This window comes from Puma concolor, chromosome E4 (genome assembly GCF_028749965.1).
Source record: "Puma concolor isolate L17-30 chromosome E4, mPumCon1.1.hap2, whole genome shotgun sequence".
NCBI lineage: Eukaryota > Metazoa > Chordata > Mammalia > Carnivora > Felidae > Puma > Puma concolor.
The window spans coordinates 47,384,516-47,408,516 of NC_141683.1; the positions used below are offsets into that span (position 1 = coordinate 47,384,516).

At 40.1% G+C, this 24,001-nt stretch overlaps 2 protein-coding genes across 3 annotated transcripts in view; both read left to right on the plus strand.

Moving 5' to 3' along the window:
- LOC147572642 (uncharacterized) overlaps positions 1–7,631 on the plus strand; it is a 319,037-nt gene extending 311,406 nt beyond the window's left edge. Inside the window, exons 9-12 of the mRNA XM_086694156.1 lie at positions 667–782; positions 5,732–5,890; positions 6,510–6,663; positions 7,469–7,631. The gene's annotated coding sequence lies outside the window, so the exon portion shown is untranslated. The remainder of the gene's footprint in view (positions 1–666; positions 783–5,731; positions 5,891–6,509; positions 6,664–7,468) is intronic.
- A 4,218-nt stretch (positions 7,632–11,849) lies between these two features.
- Positions 11,850–24,001, plus strand: part of HMCN1 (hemicentin 1) — a 482,690-nt gene continuing 470,538 nt past the window's right edge. For both annotated transcript variants that reach the window (XM_086694136.1, XM_086694137.1), the window contains exon 1: positions 11,850–12,117. In XM_086694136.1, the coding sequence (XP_086550262.1) occupies positions 11,850–12,117 (268 nt within the window). The remainder of the gene's footprint in view (positions 12,118–24,001) is intronic.

Here is a 24,001-nt window from a genome sequence, read left to right on the forward strand (position 1 = left end):
TTTGATTAATGTTTTTTTGAATAAGACTAAGATATTTAAATTAAAAAGTGAAGGCAAAAAGTTGAATCCAGTTTATTGTTATTGAAATCAACACTTTTCCTCTTTCTTTAACTGGTATAGAAAAAAATATGTGGAAGGCTGTGACCAGCTGTAGTTCTTCTGAAAACGGAAAAAGAAAAGAGTCTTAAATTATATTAGAAGAAATATAAGGGGGAAATATTCTGATAAAGAGAGTTGGTCAATGTTGGAATGTAAGATAAGAAGTTAGAATTCTTCCTCTGTTTTTAAAAATTAGGACAGATTCCCAGCTGTCTGGAATAGTAGGTGTTTTCTGATTTTCAAAGCTCTTTCCCCTCCCTGAATTCTGACACTCTTTACATCTGTAATCAAAGCCTTAGCCTAGGAAAGCCCGTACTTTGAAGATATGGGAGGAAGGTGTATAAAAAGAGAAGAAAGATTTCACCCTTAAAAAAAATCAGACTTAGAATAAAGGTGAAAACAGAAAATGGGTTATATCTACTACCCGAACTATACTTTCATACTTTTCATATTTTTCACTATCAAGTAAATCCATATTGGAACATCAGTCTTCCCCTTCTTCATAGCCCCTGATGGTTAATAGGGACTGGTCACAGGCACTAATGGATGTTTCCTTTTAATCAACAGGTGAGTGACTAGATAAGTCACAGCTTTATGCTATTCCCTTTTTGGAAAGCATTTTTTAAAGCTACTTAATGCTAAATTGTCCTTACTTCTACAACTTTTTAATTATCTCTCTGGAGGTAAGTAAAGATAATTTTTGCATAAATAAGATGGTTTAAAATAAGATGGTTTAGGGGTGCCTGGGTGGCTCAGTCATTTAAGTGTCTGACTTTGGCTCAGGTCATGATCTCATGGTTTGTGAGTTTGAGCCCCACATTAGGCTCTTTGCTGTCAGCACAGAGCCTGCTTTGGATCCTCTGTCCCCCTTTCTCTTGGCCCCTCCCCCACTGGTGCGTTTGCATGTGTGTGTGTGTGTGTGTGTGTGTGTGTGTGTGTGTGTATGTGTGTGCGCGCATGCACTTTTTCAAAAATAAACATGTAAAAGATAAAATAAGATTCTAACCAATTATTTTAGCCTTATAATGATTAATTTTCTCTTCAGAATATTTTCATAAGAATGTCATATTCAGGCTAGTAATAAAATTATTTTGCATGGTGGCAATGGAGTGTATTGAAAATAGGGCTCAAAGACCTAGGGTTTACTCCTGGCTGTACCATATACTACTGATGTGATCTGGGGCAAGTTGCTTGATGTTCTGAGTTATTTTGCTGGTCTCTTAAATTGTTAAGTAATATTTATCTTACAAGGTTATTGTGACTATTCATGCATATGAGTTCATATATTCAGGTATATGTTAAAGTACTCATTAGATGGCTATTACTATTATTATCATTATTATTAATCATTATACATTCAGCAGTTCATTATGTATTATTGAATTTCTACAGTATGTTGGGCACTATGGGCTTATAAAAGTGAGTCAAACACAGCCCTTATTCTCAAGGAATTTATAGCATTGTGGGGAAAATATAAAATTAGTTTGAACTGATAAATAATGAGGGAGAGAGCTCAGAAATAGGCTTACATGCAGGGAAAACTCATTCAAGACCGAAGAATGCTTCATGGATAATTCACAAAGCAAAATAAGTCAAGACTATAGTATCATTTCTTTTTTCCTAGAAAGGCCTATATGGTGTGGGTATTATTATATTAATGACAAGACTCTGAAGTACACTATAAAGCAGTGATATATTTCAAAGTCGCATTATTAGAATTTTCACTTTTATTGTAAAATAATAGGGACAATGTGGATAGGAGACAAAGGGAGGAGAATAAAAGTGAAGAGGTCAAGAAGATGTGAGGATCATGACAGATGATCTAAGTTCTTTGTGTGAACCTCATCTTCAGTCTCCTCTTCCATGAAACAGGGATCATTCTATTAGCAACCTCATGGTTTTTAGAGTAAGAATTAAAGGTAATTAAATGTGTTCGTACATGGACAGCACTTAACAGTGCCTCGGACGTGGTAAGTACTCAATGATCACTAGCTAGTTCATCTGGTGACGTGCAAGAGTAATGGTTTCAGGTCTGAAGCCGACTGCCAGCACTACTGCAAAAGTTTATGAGATCTTGGACAAGTCATTCTCTGGGCCTCAGTTTCTCTCTGTAAAATGAAGGCCCTAGGGTGGAAAAATGATGTCTAAAATCCTTTCTAGCTTTTGAATTGGGATGAGGTGGCAGAAGAGACTGGATGTATGGATACTGCCAAGGCCCCGACTTTGTGGACACAGAAGCTACCTGTGAGAGAGGATGGACATGTGGGAGGACATCTGGAGAGGGGTCATTAAGGATACATTTTAATTTCTTCAACATTTTTTTTCAGGAAGTGAGGAAAAGGGATTCTTGGTTCAGGCTCTTTCAATTAAGTGTTCACTTAGACTTTTAACGATCTTTCTCAAGCAGCATGAAGACAGCTTGTAGGTCTCTTGGTCTTTATTTTGGGAAAGGGTGGATAGCTGAGGTCCTTATAGAAAAGATCACAACTGAAACACAAACCAGAATCACAAGTCCTCGAGAACTAGGACGCTGGCTGAGCCAAAAGGGAGGCTCCCTTTGGACAAGCTACCAGACACATGTTGCCTGTGTCTTCTCCCCCTCTGGGAGCCAGTTTTCTCTTCCTTAGACAGCTTACTCCCCATTCCATTACAGACTATGGGAATTTTGACTGTGTAAGGAGTCAGAGACTAGGCCCCTGGTGCTTTTCCTCCTTCTGGGGCTGTCCCCCTTGCTGACCACAGGCTTTGTGGCTTTATTACAAAAAGTAAAAGCAGAGCATTACATACCCCAAAGTATGCCATGACATAGTTATCCTGTGCTTTCTTCTCTTGACGTTAGTACCAAAAGAGAATAAGCATGTAAACATCTGTTTTATATAAGCTAATTCTAGACTTTTAACTTGATTAGTATAAGAGAATATTTGATGTGATTAATTTTCCAGTTACAACACAATGGCTTTCCATTCTTTTATTGCCTTCTTAAGGGAGACAAGAGAAGAAAAAATAACCTAACTTTAATTTTTTTTTTTTTTTTTTAGTTTCATAGCAGTACCAAGTATAACCATTAGAGTTGGTACAAAAGTATTCTGCTTTTAATTCAGTTGTAGTCACAAGTTACCTATCCTGTAGAAATGTGCTAAAATAAACATAAAATAATCCTGAGCCTCATTACATACAGAACCAGACATTCTGGGAAAGATCATTCATTGAGGACAACATCACACCATCTAGCGATTTGCAGGAGACAGTTTATTAGAAAGCGGTGTATGTACCCACTGCTTTATGGCAATCTTCTGCAGCACTCATTCTTTTAAGCCAATGTTTTTCTGAGCTACGCTTTATTAGGCCTAGTGTGACAAATGCTTCCAACTAGGTGATCGTTTGAACTACTTAGCCAGCAAGCAGGATCTTATCCTGTCTAGGGCAGGAAGAAGAATTTCAAGAGAGAAAACTGAATCAGAGAGAGGATTTTAAAACTTTTTTTCTTTTTTTATGTTTATTTATTTTTGAGAAAGAGACAGAGAGAGCATGAGTGGGGGAGGGGAAGAGAGAGAGGGAGACACAGAATCCAAAGCAGGCTCCAGGCTCTGAGCTGTCAGCACATACCTTGATGCAGGGCTCAAAATCATGAACCTTGACATCACGACCTGAGCTGAAGTCTGGTGCTTAACCGACTGAGCCACCCAGGTTCTCCCAGAGAGAAGGTTTTAGTATTGACTTTGCTATAAATGAGCCACGCTACTTTTTAAAAAAATGTCACCTTTTCTTGGTCGCCTGGGTGGCTCAGTAGGTTAAGTGTCCAACTGCGGCTCAAGGTCATGATCTCATGGTTCGTGGGTTCAAGCCACGTTGGGCTCTGTGCTGACATTTCAGAGCCTGGAGCCTGTTTTGGATTCTGTGTCTCCCTCTCTGTCTCTCTCTCTCTGCCCCTCCCTGGCTCTGAAAAATAAATAAACACTAAAAAAAAAAAGATGTCACCTTTTCGTATTTCCCCCATCCTCCAAGGTTAACAGTGATGAGAACAGGTGATGTAAAGAGATTTTTGCTCATTAGCATGACACTGGAGATGTTCCACAATCTGCTATATGGTACCACAAAGTCTGCCATTGTATATGAATCTGCAGGAGGAGCTAATCTCTTCTCCACTGCCAAGTCCTATCTCCTGGATCTTCTAGGGCTTCCTGGAGGAATTTGGGGGTGGGAGGATGGTCTAGGATAGATCTATGATAGGATAGATAAACTAAACCAGCTCCCAGTAAATAAAAAAAATTATTTCACTTTTTCCTCTTGTCCCTGTCTCTGTCCCCAGAGCCTTTAAAGAGCATCTTTTGACTTGTGCCTCTTTGGTGCTACTATGCAGATCTCTTCTTAAAAAGCAACTGAATGATAATAATAATTTTGATATTGTTCTCCCAGTCTCCCTTGTCTTATCTGTGGCTATTATTTTTAGTTCATGAGCCCTCAAAATTTACAGGCTGAGGGCAGCATTGGGAAGCAGTGGAGAGCACTGGCATGGCAATCAGCTGGTTCAAGTTCTGGTTCTACTGTTCATTAACATCGGCCTTAGGCAAATTGCTTCAACTCTCCAAGTTTCAGTTTCCTTAGGTGAAGAATGTTGTTAATAATATTATTACTGCAGCCTACTCCTATTTTTGTCCTTTCCCCCAATTTGCCTCTTTTATTCCATTTCTCACTCATTGTCTGAGTGACTTTGCTGAAATATAACTATTTTTTTTTTTTCTCTTTAGCTTCAATTCCTCTAGTATCTTTATATGACCTCAGGATATGATCCAAGCTCCCACCAGTTTCAGGCAGGTACAACCTGATAGCGTCTTCCCTCAGCCATCTCCTACATGTTTCCTGTCTCTGTCCAGGGCTTTTGTATTGATGTTTTGGGGCAGGATGCCAAGGAAATCAGATTAGCATCCATGTATGTGGGACCCAAAAATGTGGGGTTGTTTGGACCCCATGAGGTAAGTCATTGACCAATGAGAAGGGGAGCTAATGAGCAAGTACTTCCCCCTTTTATCATACCCACTCCCTTTTCTCCTTCACAACAGTCTTGAGACAACTAACATCAGGGCTTTCAAGTTCCATGGGACCCACTAACCAGTGGCTTATAGCAGAGGCCATCTTCGTAATGTACTCTTGCACTGGCTCTCCTTTCTTCCCTACCTCATTCCTCTTATCCTTCATGCCTGCAGCCTGAGAATCATACCCTTACCTTCATCTCAGGCTCTGCATTCTGGGGAACTTTCGCCAAGCCTGTCACATAATTTTAGAGCTGAAGTTAATTTTCCAAATTGTGTAGTATGATGTGTTTGTGATAATTAGTGGCTAAAGCAAGACTGGATTCACAGACTAGTGCTCCTTCCAACCTCATAGAGACTGTTTTTAATAACAAAAGCAAGAAATGAGCCCGGATATATTGGTATTTCTGGGCAATACTCTGACTTAAGCAGTACTGTCTTTTTTGCCCAACCCTTCCTACCCCCACCCTGGGCCATGCCCTCTTCCTAGCCTAACCACTTTCTCCCAATGTGTATTCTTGGTATTCTCTGCTGACTGCCTGCCAAAATCTGCTTTCAGGGACTTGTTTATTTTAAAGCGTAAATAAGATTTCTGTCCACAGGCTACCTTGTCTCCAGAGGCCTGCATTTCAACAGAGATCAAACTTTATTGAGAAGGAGTAGAAGAGCCCAGGTGTGTTTCTCCAGTGTCACAAATCATGTTGTCATCAATTACATGAGACTAAAGTGGAGACATGCATCTGGGATTATGGAAGATAAATGTATGTATTCTACATATGTACATATCAAAGCACAAATGCTTTTTGAGACACTGAATATTCCTTTTCTTTCTTTTTTTTTAAATTTTTTTTAATGTTTTTATTTATTTTTGAGACAGAGAGAGACAGAGCATGAGCGGGGGAGGAGCAGAGAGAGGGAGACACAGAACCCGAAGCAGGCTCCAGGCTCTGAGCTGTCAGCACAGAGCCCGACGCGGGGCTCGAACTCACAGACCATGAGATCATGACCTGAGCCGAAGTCAGACACTCAACTGACTGAGCCACCCAGGCGCCCCTCCTTTTCTTTCTTAACCCTCTTTCCCTACCACCATGCCCAGTGGACCTAAGTAAGTCCCTCAATGCTACCACTCACTTAGATATCAGGGTGTTAGTGAAGCTATAAAAGACCTTCTATAAACAAACAAATAAAAAAAGCTCTCTACTTCTCTGTTTCTTTCAAAGCATTGTGTCCCCGGTGCATATGTACCTAGGTTCAAACTTCGAAATAGTATCCTCAAATACATGCAAGGGTAGTAATAATACTTCACTTTTACTGAGAGCTTGCTGCATTGCTAGGCACTGGGCTAAATGAAGAATAATCATTCTTTCATTTTATTCTCAGGCTAAGAAAGACCATGATTCCAGAGAGATGGGAAACAAATGAGGCGAGTTTTATAATTGTTCCAGTTTCCCACTTTCAGAGAGTTTCCAGGTCATGATGTACAGAGGCGGAAGCAAGGTGGAACCAAGCAGGGCTGAGAGTTGAGGAGATACAGGTGAGAGTCCAAGGACACTAAGAAGCTAGAGTTTGCAGGAGAGAGAACCTGAAGGAGCTATGTAGATAGAAAACTCCAGAGATCTGAATCGAGTCCCTCTTAAATATTCAGCTGAGTACTGACCAGCATATGCATGTGAAAAAATTGGCTAAGGCCCAGGAAAGAACCGCTTGAAAGGAATAAAGGTAACTAACTGTGCCCACACTCACAAGGGGATGGGAACAGGTCTGTCCCCACCAGCCGGACTGGAAAACCTCATGATTCACAGAGTACTGGTACAGTGACAGATGGGTCTTTGTCAGTAATGGGGAATAACTAGTTCTAAAATGAATACTGCTTTGGTCTGACCTAACAAATTTTAAAAGTAAGTCCCAAAAGGATCAAACTATTTCCAAATAATTTAGGAAAGAGCTCAAGAATATTTATAGGAATGCAAAAATACCTGTACCCCAAAGGTGAAATTCACAGTGTCTGACATCCAGTCAAAGAATATGAGGCCCGAAAGGCAGCAAAAAAAAAAAAAAAAAAAAAAAAAACAACAACCTGTAACAAGCAGACAAAAATCAGTTGAAAGTGATGCAGAACTGATACAGATGTTAAAACTACCAATTAAGGACCTTCAAGCAGTTACTCTAAGTGTATTCTGTATATTCATACACTAAAAATGAGATATGGAGGATATAAATAAATCCAAATCCAATCTAGAGATGAAAACTACAACATCTGAGATGAAAAGTACACTGGTGGGGGGTGGTGCCTGGGTGGCTCATTTGGTTGAGCATCTGACTCTTGGTTTCTGCCCAAGTCATGATGTTGCAGTTTGTGGGTTTGAGCCCCATATCAGGTTCTGCGAGGACCGTGTGGAGCCTGCTTGGGATTTCTCTTTCCCTCTCTCTCTGCCCCTCCTTGGTTTGCTGTCTCTCCCTCTATGTCAAAAAGAAAATAAATAAACAAACATTAAAAAATTACGCTGAACATGACAGTATAGAATAGACAGTGGAGAAGAAAAGACCTTGAAGAAATAGCTATGGAAACTGTCAAAAAATGAAACCCAACGAGAAAAGAAAATAACAATTAAAAAGAATGAACTGAGCATCAGTGAGCTGTGCAACAACTTCAGATGGCCTCATATATGTGAATTGATATTTGAAGAAATGAAGACCAAAATTTCCAGTTTTGATGAAAAACATATACTTACTTACAGGTACGAAAAGCTTGATAATCCCTAGGTACATGAGGGGAGAAACCAAGAAACATAAGGGAGCCACACCAAGGCACATCATATTCAAACTGATTAAACACAGTGGTAATAACAAAACTCTTGAATGCATTAAAGAAAAAAAGATACAGATCATATAAAGTAACAAATGTAAATACGATAGAGATTTCTTACTGGGAACAAGGCAAGCAAGAAGATAGTGAAGTAATATCTTTAAAATACTGAAAGAAAAATAAAAACCTATCCATGTAGAATATACTACCAGGCAAAAAAATGTATTTATATACATAGCTTTCAAAAACAAAGGTGAAATAAAGACTTTCAAATGCACAAAAGTGAAAGATTTTTTCCACCAGGAGAACTTCACTACAGGAACCATCAAAGCAGGTCCTTCAGGCAGAAGAAAAATGGTATCACATGTAAATCTGGATCTATACAGAGAAGTATATATATACTTCAGGAATGGTGAGCACCAGGAATGGTGAGTACATCGGTAAATATACTTTTTTCTTATTGTTTAGATCACTTTAAAAGGTAATTGACTATTTAAATAACAAAACAACATCAGTGTAGTGTGAGGTTTAAAATACAGTGATGTAGGGGCCCCTGGGTGGCTTAGTCAGCTGAGCATCTGACTTCAGCTCAGGTCATGATCTCACGGTTCATGGCTTTGAGCCTTGTGTCAGGCTGTGTGCTGACAGCAAGGAGCCTGGAGCCTCCTTCAGATTCTGTGTCTCCCTCTCTCTCTGCCCCTCTCCCGCTCACACTCTGCCTCTTTCTCTCTCTCTTTCTCTCAAAAATAAACATTTAAAATAAAAGAAAATAAAATATAGTAATGTAAAATAAAATGGATGACGACAACAACAAAAAGGTCATGAGAGGAGTAATGGAAATATACAATTCTAAGGTTATTTTATTATACGTGAACTAGTGCTATTCCTAGAAGGAAGATTGTGATTAAGTAAAGATATATACTGTAAACCCTGAATAAGCTAGCAATGAAGATATAATGTAATCATAAAAAGTATTCAATACATCCAATAGAAAGCATAAAAAAAGGAAGAAAAGAGCAAAGAATCAAGAGAATACAAAGAAATACCAAGATGATCGATTTAAATCCTACCACATCCATAATCACATTGAATGTAAATGGTCTAAACAGCCCAATTAAAAGGCAGAGATTATTCAATTATATAAAAAAAGCACAACTGAATTGTATGGTGACTACAGGAAACACACTTTTAATGTAAAGACACAAATAGGGTAAAAGTGACAGGATAGAAAATGATAAATCATGCTAATACAAATTGAAAAAGCTAGAGTGGCTACATTATTATCGCCAGATATATTTCAGAGCAAATAATATTACCAGGGATAATGAAGATAACTGCATGATGATAAAGGTGTCAATTAGTTAAGAGGATATAACTCTAAATGTTTATGCATCTAATTATAGGGCTTCAAAATGCATAAAGCAAAAACTCACAGAACTGCACTAAGAAATAGACAAGTCCACAATTATAGTCAGCAATTTCAATACCACTGTCCAAAACTGACAGAATAGGCAGAAACCAGTAAAGTTATGAAAGACTGGGATAATGCTATTGAACAACTTGACCTAATTGACATTTATAGAACATTCTACCCAATAACAAACATTCTTTTCAAGTGCTCCTGGAACATTTACCAAGATAGATCATTTAATCCTGATTAGGTAGGTACTATCATTCTTTTCTTTTTTTTTTTTTTTAAGTTTATTTATTTTTGAGAGAGAAAGAGAGAGAGAGAGAGAGAGAGAGACTGAGCATGAGTGGGGAAGGAGCAGAGAGAGAGGGAGACAAAGAATCCAAAACAGGTTCCAGGTTCCTTGCTGTCAGCACAGAGCCTGACATGGGGCTCGAACCCACGAACTGCGAGATCATGACCTGAGCCAAAGTCAGACGCTCAACCAAGGTGCCCCATCATTCTTAGTCTTTATGGTGGAATAAATGAAGGTATGGAGTTAGGTAATTTACTGAAGATACAGTTATTGTCACAGCTGGGCTTTTAACCCAGGGTATCTGACCCAGAACTCTTAATCACAGGCTCTATGACCTTCCTTGAACACCTGGAACAGCTCAGCTCTCAGTGAAAACTCTAGGACTTATAATGCAATCCTTTTTAAATAAACAAAGGGGGAGGCTACTCAAATAGCATTCTGTAAATACTACTTGGAAAGGAAGTACTTTCCCCATCTCCTCTCATATTCCCACTCAGCCCAAATGGCCTGTCTGCTTCCTTGAAGTGACATGACTTATAGGTATCATAAACTCACGTCCCACTGCTGTTGGGTCTAAAAAAGAAGACAGTTGCAGACTGTAAAATACTGGTGAGAGCTGGCTCTTCCTCAGGCGGCCTCTGGGTGAGATGGGTGGTCTAATGCACAAACCAACGTCGATCAAGATGCATGTTTGCCCCACTTTAGAATGTCAGGATCCAGACAACTCCTTTTCCACAAGGGAAGCACGTTTTCATTAAAATGAAGAAAGGAATCCCTAGCTTATGGTTGATTTTCTTTGTCTACCTTCTTATCTCTGTTATTAGTTCTAAAATGTATATAACAATTACAACACGGAAAGCCTTTGTAATGTTTTCCAGGGCGAGGTTTCCTTACTTATCAGCAAGAAAATGCCATGGAGGGGGAACACCTTTTTAATGCATCTTTGGCTAAGACTTGGCACCTGGTTGTTCTATGGGAGGAAATGTGAAATGGGGATATTATTCGGCCTCACCGTGCGAAGGAGAGGATTCAGACTGCTCAGGAGCATGACCCTTGCTGATGAAACTTTAAAAATCAGTTTTCTCTTCAGTATGCAGCCTTTCTCTCTCCTCATCCACTCCCCTGAACTTCCATCTCGTCTTCACATCCAGCTTTCTTCCCTTCTCCTGCCTTTCCTAACTACAGTCAGTGGCTCCCCAGTTCCTGCTGTGTCTCTCATTTCCCTCAACAAGCCCCTTTCCTTTTCCTCCCGCGTCTGGCCCATCCAGCTCTCCCCTCCCTCCCTCCGTAGTCCCTGAGGAGATCAAAGAGTGACAGTGAGGCTGCTGCTGGGAGAGACGTTTCCAGCTCCCCCTCCTGGCTGGGCTGAGCCTTGGGCTGAGAGACTGGAGGCTGGGCCGGGGCGTCTTGGCTTATGGGGAGGGGGAGATTAGGAAAGAAGACTCTGCAGCCGCGTTGCACACAGTAGAAAAGTAAAATTCCCTTTGTGCTAGTTAGTGCGGCGTCCCCTCAGTTTGGGATTTTGCCACACATTCTTGAAAGCCATTGTTTGCACTGGGGTCCCGTAGGTTAGGAGCAGCGCCGGCGGGAGCGGAGCCGACCCTGGGAGAGCTTCCCCCGTCCCGCACTGACCCTACAGTCGGCGGAGAGAGCAGTCGCTCTCCGGGAGTGGGGCGGTGGGGGCTCCAGCGCCGAGGAGGGGGGGGCCCGCCGCCGGCCAATCAGGAGGCGAGGCCGCTCCGGGCTTGCCCTCCTTGCTCCCGAGCGAGCGGCGCACAGTGGAAAGTTGGGAGCCCGAGTGGCTGGCCCCGGCGGAGTGCGGCGCGGCGGCGGCGGCGGCGGCGAGGGCGGCCGGACTGGGCGCGGCGCCGTAGGGCTCGGGCGGCCCCCGGGGCATGGGCCGGGCGCGCTGCCGTCTCTCCGCTACACGCCGCGCGCGGCCCGCGGGCACCTAGCCGTCCCGGAGGAAGCTGCGTCCAGACAAAAGCTGCGGCATCTCCGCCCGCTCAGCCCCTGCAGGGCTTCGGGGTTGGTGCCGGTCCGCATCGGACTGTCGCCTCCACACTGTTTGCTAGGTCAGAGAGCTTTCGAGAGCCTAATGAGTTACTCTGAGAGGAACCTCTCTGCGTGTTGTTGAGGAAGGCTAAGCACAGTGCTTAGGCGCCCAGGAAAAAAGGAAAAAAAAAAAAAAAAAGGAAAGAAAAGACAATGATTTTCTGGGACATCGTCCACACCGTATTCCTGTTGGCTCTTCTTTATTCTTCCCTAGCTCAAGATGCAAGCCCCCAGGCAGACACCAGGGCTGAGGAAATTCCCGAGGGGGCCTCCACCTTGGCTTTTGTGTTTGATGTGACTGGTTCCATGTACGATGATCTAGTTCAGGTTATCGAAGGGGCTTCCAAAATTTTGGAGACGTCTTTGAAAAGACCTAAGAGACCACTTTTCAACTTTGCTTTGGTGCCTTTCCATGATCCAGGTAAGGGGAATATTTATTCTTTGTGTTTGTTGTTTCTCATGATTACATGTCTTATGCTATGAAATCGTTAAAGTGTTAGGAAGTTTCAAAACTTTTTTTTTTTTTTTTTTTTTAATGTGTAGCTGAAAGCCATTGTAACAAAGAATTACTCTCTGGCATCTGGGTTTGCTCCCTGACCCGTACTCAGGTCTTGTAGGTGCTGGTCCCCTGGTCCCCAAACCTGGAAGTGTGGAATTACAGTAAATACCAGAACCCAGGGTCTTGAGCAAGGACATCGAAATCGGAGTTCATTGACTTTTTAATTTTAGAGCTAAAGAATGCTTACTTAGGAAGGCAGATTTGGAGATGGGTATCCAGCAGCATTACCCTAAGAGCTAACATCCTGGTTGAGAGCACGCTCAGGATAACTCTCACACAAGAGGGGGAAAACCTGTTGTGTGAGACACAAGGAAGCTTGTGAGTAATTTGCTAGTGGAACTGAAGAGATGAAAACAGGAGAGAAGCCATTCATTTCTTAACTGAATCTATTCATCTTTGCACCAAGTCCTCATTACTTAGGTTCACAGATGGGCATAAACGTCATGTCCCTGCCTCATCCAGTAGAAATGCATGTGATTTGGTTGTCGGTGCTCTTTTAAAAGTAGCTGAAGCAAAATAACTGTATTTTTCCCCCTAAAGCCATGGGCTTCAGCTGCTCCACGGTAATATGATCCGATATACTTTTTTTTTTTTTTTTCAGTTTCTATTTAAAGTGGCACCTTTCTGTGAGGCTCAGAGGAGCCCTCATGGTCATTGCTGAGGGTAGCATTGCAGGGGGAACCCTGGGGCTTGCTGTCTGACATCCACCTGAGTTTCATTAGCGCAAGTCCTTGCCCAGTTTCTTAAAAGTCCTCTCCCACTGTTCTCCCACATTTTCCCTGCTTTGAAAGTCTCTCTCTTCACTCAGAAGACCTTGACACAACCTCTTCACAATGGGAGCTTCATATTGAGAATCTCAGATTCTTTCTTTGTGCATTTTGACAAGCACATGAGTTCAAATTATCTCTAGGTGTTAAAGAGGGCAGGTTTTAGCTGTCTAAAAGAAAATGGCACCGGGAGAAGTTTAGAGGGAAATAGAACTTTCTGGGTTTTGTTTTTGTTTTTGTTTTTGTTTTGTCCTTCAAATGATGAAAATGAGAACCTATCCTACTTTCCTGGGACATGTGGAAGAGTAGGGTAGGTTTTTCTACATTCCTACCTTGATGAAACACAAAATGTTCTTTATATTTGAATAGAGAATTAAGTGGTCATTTACTGCTTTTACTGTCTTAGTAAGGCACCTCATGTGTTATGTTTCAATTTATTAAATGTCAAGATGCCAATTATGATGCAGCACAAGACTTGTTGTTTTGGAATAGCCTAAATATGTTTCTTCTATGGGGATATAGCTGAAGTTGGCTGAAAAACAAAGTCAAAATTGTTTTCTCCAATTAACATCACAATTTCCTCTTCCCCAAAAGACTCTTATGAGATGATGTTGCTGCAAACAATACACAAATTGCCTCAAGACATAAATGGAAACTGGATCGTCATGATATTTTGATGTGATATGAAAAATTATTGGAATAAATCGTATTCTGGTGTGCCTCTTTCCAATTGTTACCAAATGGGAAAGGGTGCTGTGGTTGACTTTCCTATAGTTTAGCAATCTTGTTGCAAAGTGGGGGAAACTTGGCATGCTAATAACAAATGACTAGTAAAGTAGAGCTTTTTTGAAATAATATGAGAAAATGATTCCATTGGTTCATAAAATTAATTGCATGTGTAATTCAGCAAAATTATTAATTTTATTGTAATTCAAAGTAGAAGTGGCCAAGTATTTATGTTATCTAAGACTATTGAAAGTATTTCTGAAGATAAAGAGGGAGATAGAAGCTAACACATACTAATAACCTTTAATTTAGTTTGCTAATTCACTTTACTGAATTATAATATCTTTGTGTGACATTTGTGTAGTGTGTGTGTGCGTATGTTGTGTATAGTTATTAAGAGTTTTTGATTCTCTTATACTTTTGATTGATCAGTGTGGGATGACAGAAGGGGCCTTGAATGGGGATTGGCTGTTTCAGTGTGTGACATTAGAAAAGTCAGTTTACCTATTTCCTCATCTATAAAATGAGAGAATTGAATTTGAACATCTCCTTTTTTTTTTTTTAGGGTTTCTTCTTCTCCTTTTTTCTTTTAGATTTGAGCATCTCTAAGTTCGCTTCTGACTATGACATTTTATGGCTGTCTGTTTTACATGTGGTTGTTTTCATAGCTCCTAACACATATTCCTATGATTGGGCGCTACAACTGACAGGGAGAGAAATAATGTGTGGAATTTAATATAAATAATTATAACTTTGACCACCGACAGCTTTTCAAAACCCTTTGACATCTGCTGTCTCATGTAGCCAGATGAAATAATGGACAGGATCTGAGATACACTCTGAGGCATTTGACAAAAACCCTTAGGCCTTTGCACATGATTGCTTTGGACTTCTGCATTAGGGGGCACCTGGGTGGCTCAGTTGGTTAAGTGTCTGACTTCAGCTCAGGTCATGATCTCATGGTTCGTGAGTTCAAGCCCTGCGTTGGGCTCTGTGCTGACAGCTCACAACCTGGAGCCTGTTTTGGATTCTGTGAATCCCTCTCTCTCTGCCCCTTCCCACTCGCACTCTGTCTCTCTCTCTCTCTTACTCTCAAAAACAAATAAAAAACATTTTAAAAAATTAAAAAAGAATTAAAATATGTAGAATACACAGACATACATGAGGTGGAAGTCTAACAAGTTAACAAGGAGGTGATAAAATCCTTCAGAAAATGTGTGTGTAGGGAAGCTGGTGTTGAAGGAACAAAAATCCACCCATGGTTGGAGGAAGTACCAGAGAGGACGAGGACCATGAAAAGTCAAGCCAATCTTGTGAGGCTAACTGTGCCTAAGATGGGCTTTTCACTTCTGTGATTACATTTAATGTATTAATTTCTAACAGCTTTATTGAGATATAATTCCCTTGCCATGTAATTATTCATTTAAAATGTATAATTCAGTGGGGTGCCTGGGTGGCTCAGTCGGTTGAGCGTCCGACTTCAGCTCAGGTCATGATCTCGCAGTCTGTGAGTTTGAGCCCTGCGTCGGGCTCTGGGCTGACAGCTCAGAGCCTGGAGCCTGCTTCTGATTCTGTGTCTCCCTCTTTCTCTGCCCCTCCCCTGCTCATGCTCTGTCTCTCTCACTCTCAAAAATGAGTAAATGCTAAAAAAAAAAATTTTTTTTTAAATGTATAATTCAGTGAGTGGTTTTTAGTATATTCACAGGTACATGCAACCATCACCACAGTCAGTTTTGGAACATCTTCATCACCTCCAAGAGAAACCCTGTGCCTTTTACTTATCAGTCCCTTAGCTCCCTTACCATCCTCCTCCCAGCGCTAAGCAAGCACTAATTTCCTTTCTGTCCATTGATTTTCTTGCTCTGGCCTTTCATCTGAATGCAGTCATATAATATGTGGTCTTTTTTGACTGGCTTCTTTCACTTTAGCATGTTTACAAGGTTCATCCATGTTATAGCATGTGTCAGTACTTTATTCCTTTTAATGGCTAAGTAATATTCAATGTGTGGATATACCACACTTTGTTTAACTGTTAATCCCTAATGGATATTTAGGGTTTCGGCTATTATGAATAATGCTTCTATAAACATTTATGTACAAGTGTCTGTGTGGATGTATGCGATGTTATAATTTATATAAGAAATATATGTTGGGGCTTCATTCCCATTTCTTACTTAGAGCTCCTGAAACTCTTATAGTATCCTAAGTGATAAGAACTATAAAATTGTGTTTTGTTATGTTAATGGAGTGACATTTGGATCCCACCTAAGGATGGAGGCTGGTTTCCAGGAGATTCAACCATGTGATTAAAGGGTTGGAACTTTCAGTCCCACTCCTGACTTCTTTCTGGGAAGGGGAGGGGGTTGGGGGTTGGATCAACTGCCGGTGGCCAGTGGCCAAAGATTTAATCAGTTATGCCTATGTAATGAAGCCTCTGAAAACACATATGAGGACAGGGTTTGTATTGCTTTTGGGTTGGAAATTTTGGGAAAATGGCATGCTCAAAGGGGGCATGGGGGCTTTGCAACCCTTTCTGCATACCCTATGCATCTGGCTGTCCCTAAGTTATATGCTTTTATAAAAAATAGTAATCTAGTGAGTAAGTGGGTTTCCTGAGTTTTTTGTGTCACTCTGGCAAATTAATCGAACTTAAGGAGGGGGTCGTGGGACCTCTGATTTATAGCCAGTTGGTTGGAAGTACAGGTAACAGCTGGATGTGCAGCTGGTCTCTGCAGAGGGTGGCAGTGGGGGTGGGCAGTCTTGTAGAACTGAACCCTTCACCTGTGGAATCTGGTGGTATCTGAGAATAGCTTGTTGTGATCTGAGGAAACCCCTCATTCCCACATTGAAACTGGGTGCTCACAACACCAAAGAATGTATATTTTCATTTCTTTTGGGTAGGTACCTAGGAGTGGAATTGCTGGGTCACAATAACTCTATGTTTAATTGTTTGAGGAACTGCCAGACTGTTTTCCAAAGCATTTGTACCATTTTACATTCCCACTAGCAGTATTGAGGGTTCTAATTCCTTCACATCCTCACCAACACTGGTTCATTATTGAACTTGTTGATTCTTACATATTAGTTTTTACTGTGCTTTTTACAATACTCAAAATGTATTTCTGTCTTCTCAGAACACAACTTTGAGGAGAGCTGATGGTCTTCCCTTAACTACAGCTCCTTTTATCACTCAGTCTTCCAATTCCCCTGTCTGTAAGACAGGTACCAGAGACAGAGGAAAGAGAATAGGGCAGTGTATTTTAATGAGTCACTTTATATAAAGAAGAATTCTCTTCACCATGTCTCTGGTTTTTTCCCCAGGATATATTTTACCTGTCTACATTCATTCATTCATTCACTCACCTATTCTGTTTCAAGCGTTGCTTCAGACACTGGGCCTACAACAGGGAACAAAACTGACAAAAGCTTCTGCACTAATAGAGCTTACATTCTACCAGGGAGGCAGGGGCAATAAAGAAAATCATTAAAATACATATGGTGTGTTTGTTGGTGCTGATTGGTCTGGAGAAAATAAAAAGCAGAAAAAGAGCATGAGGAGTCTGAAGTGTGTTGAGTGTGTTGACATTTAAAATATGGTGGTCAGGGAAGCTCCCAATTGAAGAGGTCACAGTTGAACAAAGACCTGAAGGAGATGAGGGAGGGAGTAATGAGAATGTCTGAGGAAAGGCTTTTACAGGCAGAGGAACAATACATGAAATGTTCTTGAACATGCAGGAGCATCCTGACATGTCCGAGGAAACTTGAAAAGACCAAAACACACTGGGGGAGAGGGAGCAGTTATGAGGTGAGATTAGAAAGTTGATAGGTTATATCATGAAAGGGCTCATAGGCCACCGTGACTTTGGCTTTTCTCTAAATGAGACGTGGAGCCATTTTAGGGTTTTGAGCAGAGTAGTGACATGATCTGACTTACGCATCCACATAATCATTCTGACTATTGTTTGAAAATACTCTAAAGTAAAGCAAGGGCAGAAACAGGAGGACAGGAGACCATTGTATCATTTGGGCACAAAAGGATGGTATATCTTGGGTGAAGTTGGTAGGCGTGGACGTTTGGAAAGAGAGTTGGATTCTATTTTGAAGATGAGATCAAAAGGATTTAATGATATGTGAGGAAAGAAGAGAAGGCAGATGCTGAGGATTTGTCTTGAGTGAATGGAAGCATAAGATAGCCATTTATGGAGAAGAATGAGCAAGGAGCAGGTTTGAGAAAGAGTTTGGAAGAATGAGGCTTTTATTTTTTGATATGGTTAAGTTTGAGATGTTTTTTGGTACCCAAGTGGGGATATTAAGAAGGCAGTTGGATATATGAAATTAAGGTTCAAGGCAGGAGGCCTTGGTCAGAGATAAAAATTTGGGATCCAAAGGTATACATAGAGACGGTAATTAGGGTTGTGAGTTTCAATGAGTCCCTAAGGGACCAGTTACTTGAAGAATAGCAAGGGTCTGAGGACACAGGCCTGGGCCATCAGTCGTTAGCAGTCAGAGAGGTGAGGATAATCCAGCAAAGTAGCCTGAGAAATTGAAGTCAGAGAGGGAAGAGAAGAGTATATTCAACCAGGAGTCAAGAGAGGAAAGTGTTTTCAGGAAGAAGCACTAATTGGTTAATTAAGAGGAGGACCGAGAATTGGCTAGTCAATTTAGGGATGTGGGTGTCATTGGTGACTCAACAACCATAGTGGAGTGTAGCGATGGGAGTGAAAGCCTGTTTGGAGAGAATTCAAAAGAGAATGGGAGAAACGTAATTGGAAACCTTTGGAATTATATTGTCGTTTCCAACTACTGGAATGGTTGCTTTGTTCATGAAGCTAAAATTCAAATTAGTTTTGATAAATGATTCAACCAGTATTTTACCAAGTGCAAATTCAATGTATTAGGAAGAACATCCAACTTGGAACAGAAGATTTGTGTTCTTTTCCTTATTCTGTCATTCGAGCAAATTATTTAACCTTGCCAGACTTCTTTTTCTCTACCTATAAAATTAGTGCCTTGCGATGTAATTACCAACGTTTGTGATTTTAATGACTATAATATAGTGAAAGATAAGTGACTGGAAAGAGATTCAAAGTAGCAAGGACTTGATCCATTGGTAGACATATCAGCATTACACATCTCTGCACTTGAAGAATTTCATTGTAATAAAACCTGGGAGCCCTCAGTGACTTTGTATGATTCTTTCTGCAGGACTTACATGGTGTTAAGAAAGCACTCTAGGACTTTTATGAAAAGATTCTCTTAGAAAATTTTTCTCAGCAATAGTAAAATCACCTGAAGTCATCATGAATGGAAAGATTTTTACAAGGAAAATATTGCACATTTAGACTTCGAAAACCTTTACAAATTTATATGAACCAGACTTCAAATTGAAATGTTTGGGTTTCAATATGTGTCAGAAAAAGAGTTACAAAGCTATCAGTCTCTTTTTGCTTCTAGCATGTTCAACAGGAAGAAGGGTTTTCATGAGGAAAAGGATTGGTCTTCAAAGTCCCGAGAGAAATCCAACCAAAGGCAATGAACTAACATTAAAGAATGAGAGATTTTGGGTGGACAATGATAACTTTGTTTCCTAGGATAATAGAATATTTTAACCTGAGAGAGTGGATACTATGTCACTGGATGTTTTCTGAGAATATGTAGAGGTTTTTTTTTATGGACAATGAAAACTCTCTCTCAAAGTGTAAGGACCAAATTTTGATAAATATGTTACATATGTTAGGGATATTTCTTTTTTAAAAAATCAGTTTATTTTAAGAGAGAGCACAAGGGGAGGGGCAGAGAGAGAGAGAGAATCCCAGCAGTCTCCATGCTCTGTACTGAGCCCTGATGTAGGGCTTGACTTGGGGCTCGATCTCATGCCCATGAGATCATGACCTGAGCGGAAATCAAGAGTCTGATGCTTAACTGACTGAGCCAGACTGGTGCCCCAGGGATGTTTCTATTTAACCATATCTTCTCTGACTTCCACAGAATGGTGAGCTTTTTTTGTTTTTGTTGTTGCTGTTAAGTTGAGGAGCAGCCTTCTAATTGATTGTTGGAAAATCAGAATTTGGTTTTGCTTATGGTTTGTCTCTGATTAAACAAATAATAACCATTCTCAGCGGTCTTTCTTTAAAAAAATATTTATTTATTTTGAGGGGGGGAGCGGGGGAGGGGCAGAGAGAGAAGAGAGAGAGACTTCTGAGCAGCTCTGCGCTATTAGTGCAGAGCCCGACACAGGGCTTGAACCCATGAACCATGAGATCATAGATCTCATGAGATCTTATGATCGTGAGATCATGACCTGAGCTGAAATCGAGAGTCGGATGCTTAACCAACTTAATCACCCAGGCAGCCCTCCCAGTGGTCTTTATAATTCTGCTCACCTATCTTTCTCTCTGACTAGACATTAACAGGGACTGCTCTGTTAATCTCACAGGCCTGGAACACAGTAGACAGGAAGTGTTTCATGGAATGAATGCTGGGAACAAGAACCAGTGATTTCTCTGGGTATTTTAATCTTGCCTTTCATGTCTGTGACTTTGCTTTTTAAATCCTACCAATCAGAAGAACAAAGCTAAACAACATAATAAGTTATTAATTAAGCCTTTTTGGTGATGCATATGTCCTGTCTAAGATTGAGTATGATTTGGATATATCATTATGATCCAGGTAATGTCTGAGTCTTAGATAGTCATTGAATGTTTGTATAGCAGGTGAATTTCAGAAAGGGTGGATTTCTATGCAGTCTGGAACGTCACAGCTGAACTACCTTTAATTTTTAACTAAACTGGCCAAAAGAGTGTGACAACAAATAAATTAATTTCTAAGTAGCACTGTAAACAAAAGATCCACGTTATAGTTGGCTTTCACAAGTCTACAGGGATTCTCAACCCTGGTTTTATCTTTTTTTCTGGTAAATTTCTGTGAGGCTTCCCATATCTATGGAGAATAGGAAAAATTTAAAAATAGACTTATGCCAAGTGTAAGGTGTAATGAAATCAGCTTTCCCTACTTGAGTAATGTTATGGTTAAGTAAGACAATATACATGAAAGTCCTTTACAAGCGGTATAGAATCAATGGGGTTGCTCTTGATTATTGAATAGCTCATATTTGTCTATAAAGATTGAATAGGTGCTAGAGTGAAGCTGGTGATGAAAAAAATAGTAGAACATTTATACAATAAGACTAAAAAAATAAAATAGAAAAAAAAATGTACTTGATAGTGTGGCTCTTACCGTATGGGCAAAGGACAATTCAAATAAGCTCAAATCTAGTCCTATTCTAATAACAATGTTTGAGAAACATGTATTTTTTGCTTCATTGGCCCCTTGAGCCCTTAACCACTGCTTCATAATTGGGAAACCAGCAAGAGAATTAAAAAATCCAAAGATAAGCCATCATATTCATTGATTCATTTATTCACTCATTCATCAGTCAATAATAGGCTTCTTACTATTTGTCAAGGATTGCGGTAGGTGCTTTTGATTAAAAAATAATGAGGCATAGCTTACAAGAAGTTAACAGTCTATGGGAAGAAGAGCAAGAGAAACAGCAACATTATATACCAATATCTAATACCAACATTAGCTACATTTTATAGTAGAAAGAAGCACAGGGAGCTGTGTGAGCCCAGAGCAGTGACCCTGATACACAATTCAAAAGGTGATGGTCCCCGAAGAGTTTCTGGAAGTGTAGTCTGGGCTGAAACTTGAACAAAGTGATGAGTAAAAGCAGTTTAATCAAAATATTAAGGAGTTTGGATTTCATCCTGGAAGCTATCAGGAGCCTAGAAGGATTATATGTGAGGAGTGACATAATTGGGTTTTCATTTTAGATCTCAATCTCTTGGATGGATTGGAGCAAGGCAGTCCTGAGAGCTGGGATGATCCATCACAGTAATTCAGGGGGGAGATATTGAGGTAACTTGGGTATAGGAAGAAGGTTATAGATTTGTGAGCTATTAAGAAAGTCCAGTGGACTGGACTTGGCCCTAAGAACATGGAGAAAAGGGAAATAGGATTACCTGCTTAGGTTAAAACATGAAATTGGCATTCAGTGGAAGAGAAAATATATGTAAAGTTAGCTTTAAGAGATACCATTACTCTCAGGCCTCTCAGGCTGATAGCCTTGAATATAATAAGCTCCTTATACCTTAACCTGCCTAAAATAAAATACCAACCAAAAGTATGGGGGGGGTCAACGATGAAAATGAGAGCCACAGAAACAGCTTAGGCATGGTGCAACCCAGTTCTTTTTTTAATTGAGGTATAATTGACATATTAACTTCAGATGCACCACATAATGATTCATTATTCGTATCTTGTGAAACTATCACCATAATAAGACTAGTTAACATCTGTCACCATACATAGTTATAAACATTTTTGTCTTGTGATGAGAACTTTTAAGATTTACTCTCTTAGCAACTTTTAAATATGCAATAGTGTTTACTGCAGTCACCATTCTGTACAGTATATCCTCGTGACTGACTTATTTTATTATTGGAAGTTTGTTACTTTTTGACCCCTTCACCCATTTGACACCCTCCCCAACCTCTGTTTGGCAACCACCAGTCTGTTTTCTGTATCTGTGAGCTTAGTTTTGTTTTTAGATTCCACAGATAAGAGAGATCTTATGGTATTTGTCTTTATACGTCTGACTGGTTTCACTCAGCATTATACCCTCTGGGTTTATCCATGTTGTCACAACTGTCAAAATTTCCTTCTTTCTTATGGCTGAATAATATTTCATTATAGATACACCACGTTTTCTTTATCTACTCATCCACTGATGGATACTTTGGTTGTTTACATATCTTTTAAAAAATTTTTTTTTGAATCCTTATTTATTTTTGAGAGAGGGAGAGACAGAGAGAGCATGAGAAGGGGAGGGAGAGAGACAGAGGGAGACACAGAATCTGAAGCAGGTTCCAGGCTCTGAGCTGTCAACACAGAGCTGGACATGGGGCTCGAACTCATGGACCGCAAGATCATGACCTGAGCCAAAGTCGGACACATAACCCACTGAGCCACCCAGGCACCCCAGGTTGTTTACATATCTTGACTATTACAAATAATGCTGCAGTGAACATGGGGTCCATATATCTTTTTGAGGTAGTGTTTTTGTTTTCATCATACAGATTTCCTAATGGAATTACTGGATATTATGGTTGCTGAATTTTTAATTTTTAAAATTAAAAAATTTTTATTTTTCTCAGTTTTTTAAAAAATTTTTAACTTTTCCATACTATTGTCCACAGGGGCTGCACCAATTTACATTTCCATCAACAGTGCACAAGGGTTCCCTTTTCTCCACATCTTTGCCAACACTTGTTATTTTTTGTCTTTTTGATAATAGCCATTTTAACAGGTGTGAGATGATATCTCATGTTGGTTTTGAGTTGCATTTCCTTGATGACTAGTGATGTTGAGCATATGTTCATGTACCTGTTGGTCATCTGTATGTCTTCTTTGGAAAGATATCTATTCAGATTCTCTTCCCGGCTTTTAATTGGATTGTTTGGGTGTTTTTTTTTTTTTTTTTTTGCCAAGTTGTATCTAGGGTTCAGAATGTTAGTTCATCCTACACTTAAATAGCCAGTCCACCCATCAGTCACATTCTAACCATGGCGATAGACTGTTTATCTTTATAAATATGTAATGACGTCGTTATATATTTGGATCATACTATTAACTCTCCTTGTTTTGGTTGCATGCTCACCGAACAGCCTCCTGGTAGTTTAACCTCATGTGCTTTCCTTATGGGGAGAATACTGCTCTGGTCAGACTGGCACATACATCAGGTTCACTAGACAGTTATATTCCTCATTGGTAACTCATATTTTGGCATACCAGTTTTATGCATCAGTCTCTATTGTTTAAAATGTTCTGAAAGTGTCAAATTCAGGTTTTGAGTTTGCAAGTCTGAGAGCCAGACCTTGGTTGCTGGTGAATTTAACAAAGTAAACATCTCCCTGTGTGGGTCTGTTTGGGTGGCCTGTCTCCAGGTATCATTCCTCAGCATCTCCTACTGTCAGTGTTAGTATGAATAGTGCCAAGTAGCTGTTCTGTCCACTTGAAACTTACATAGATGACAGTTGAAGCCATTGGAATAAATGAGATCATCCAAGCAGAGTATGTACCCTGAGAAAAGAAGGAAGACAGAGTAGAACTATGGAGAACACAAGCATTTAAAAGACAGGAGAAGAAGGGAAGTACATAAAGGATTCTGGAAAGGAGAGTCCAGGAAAATA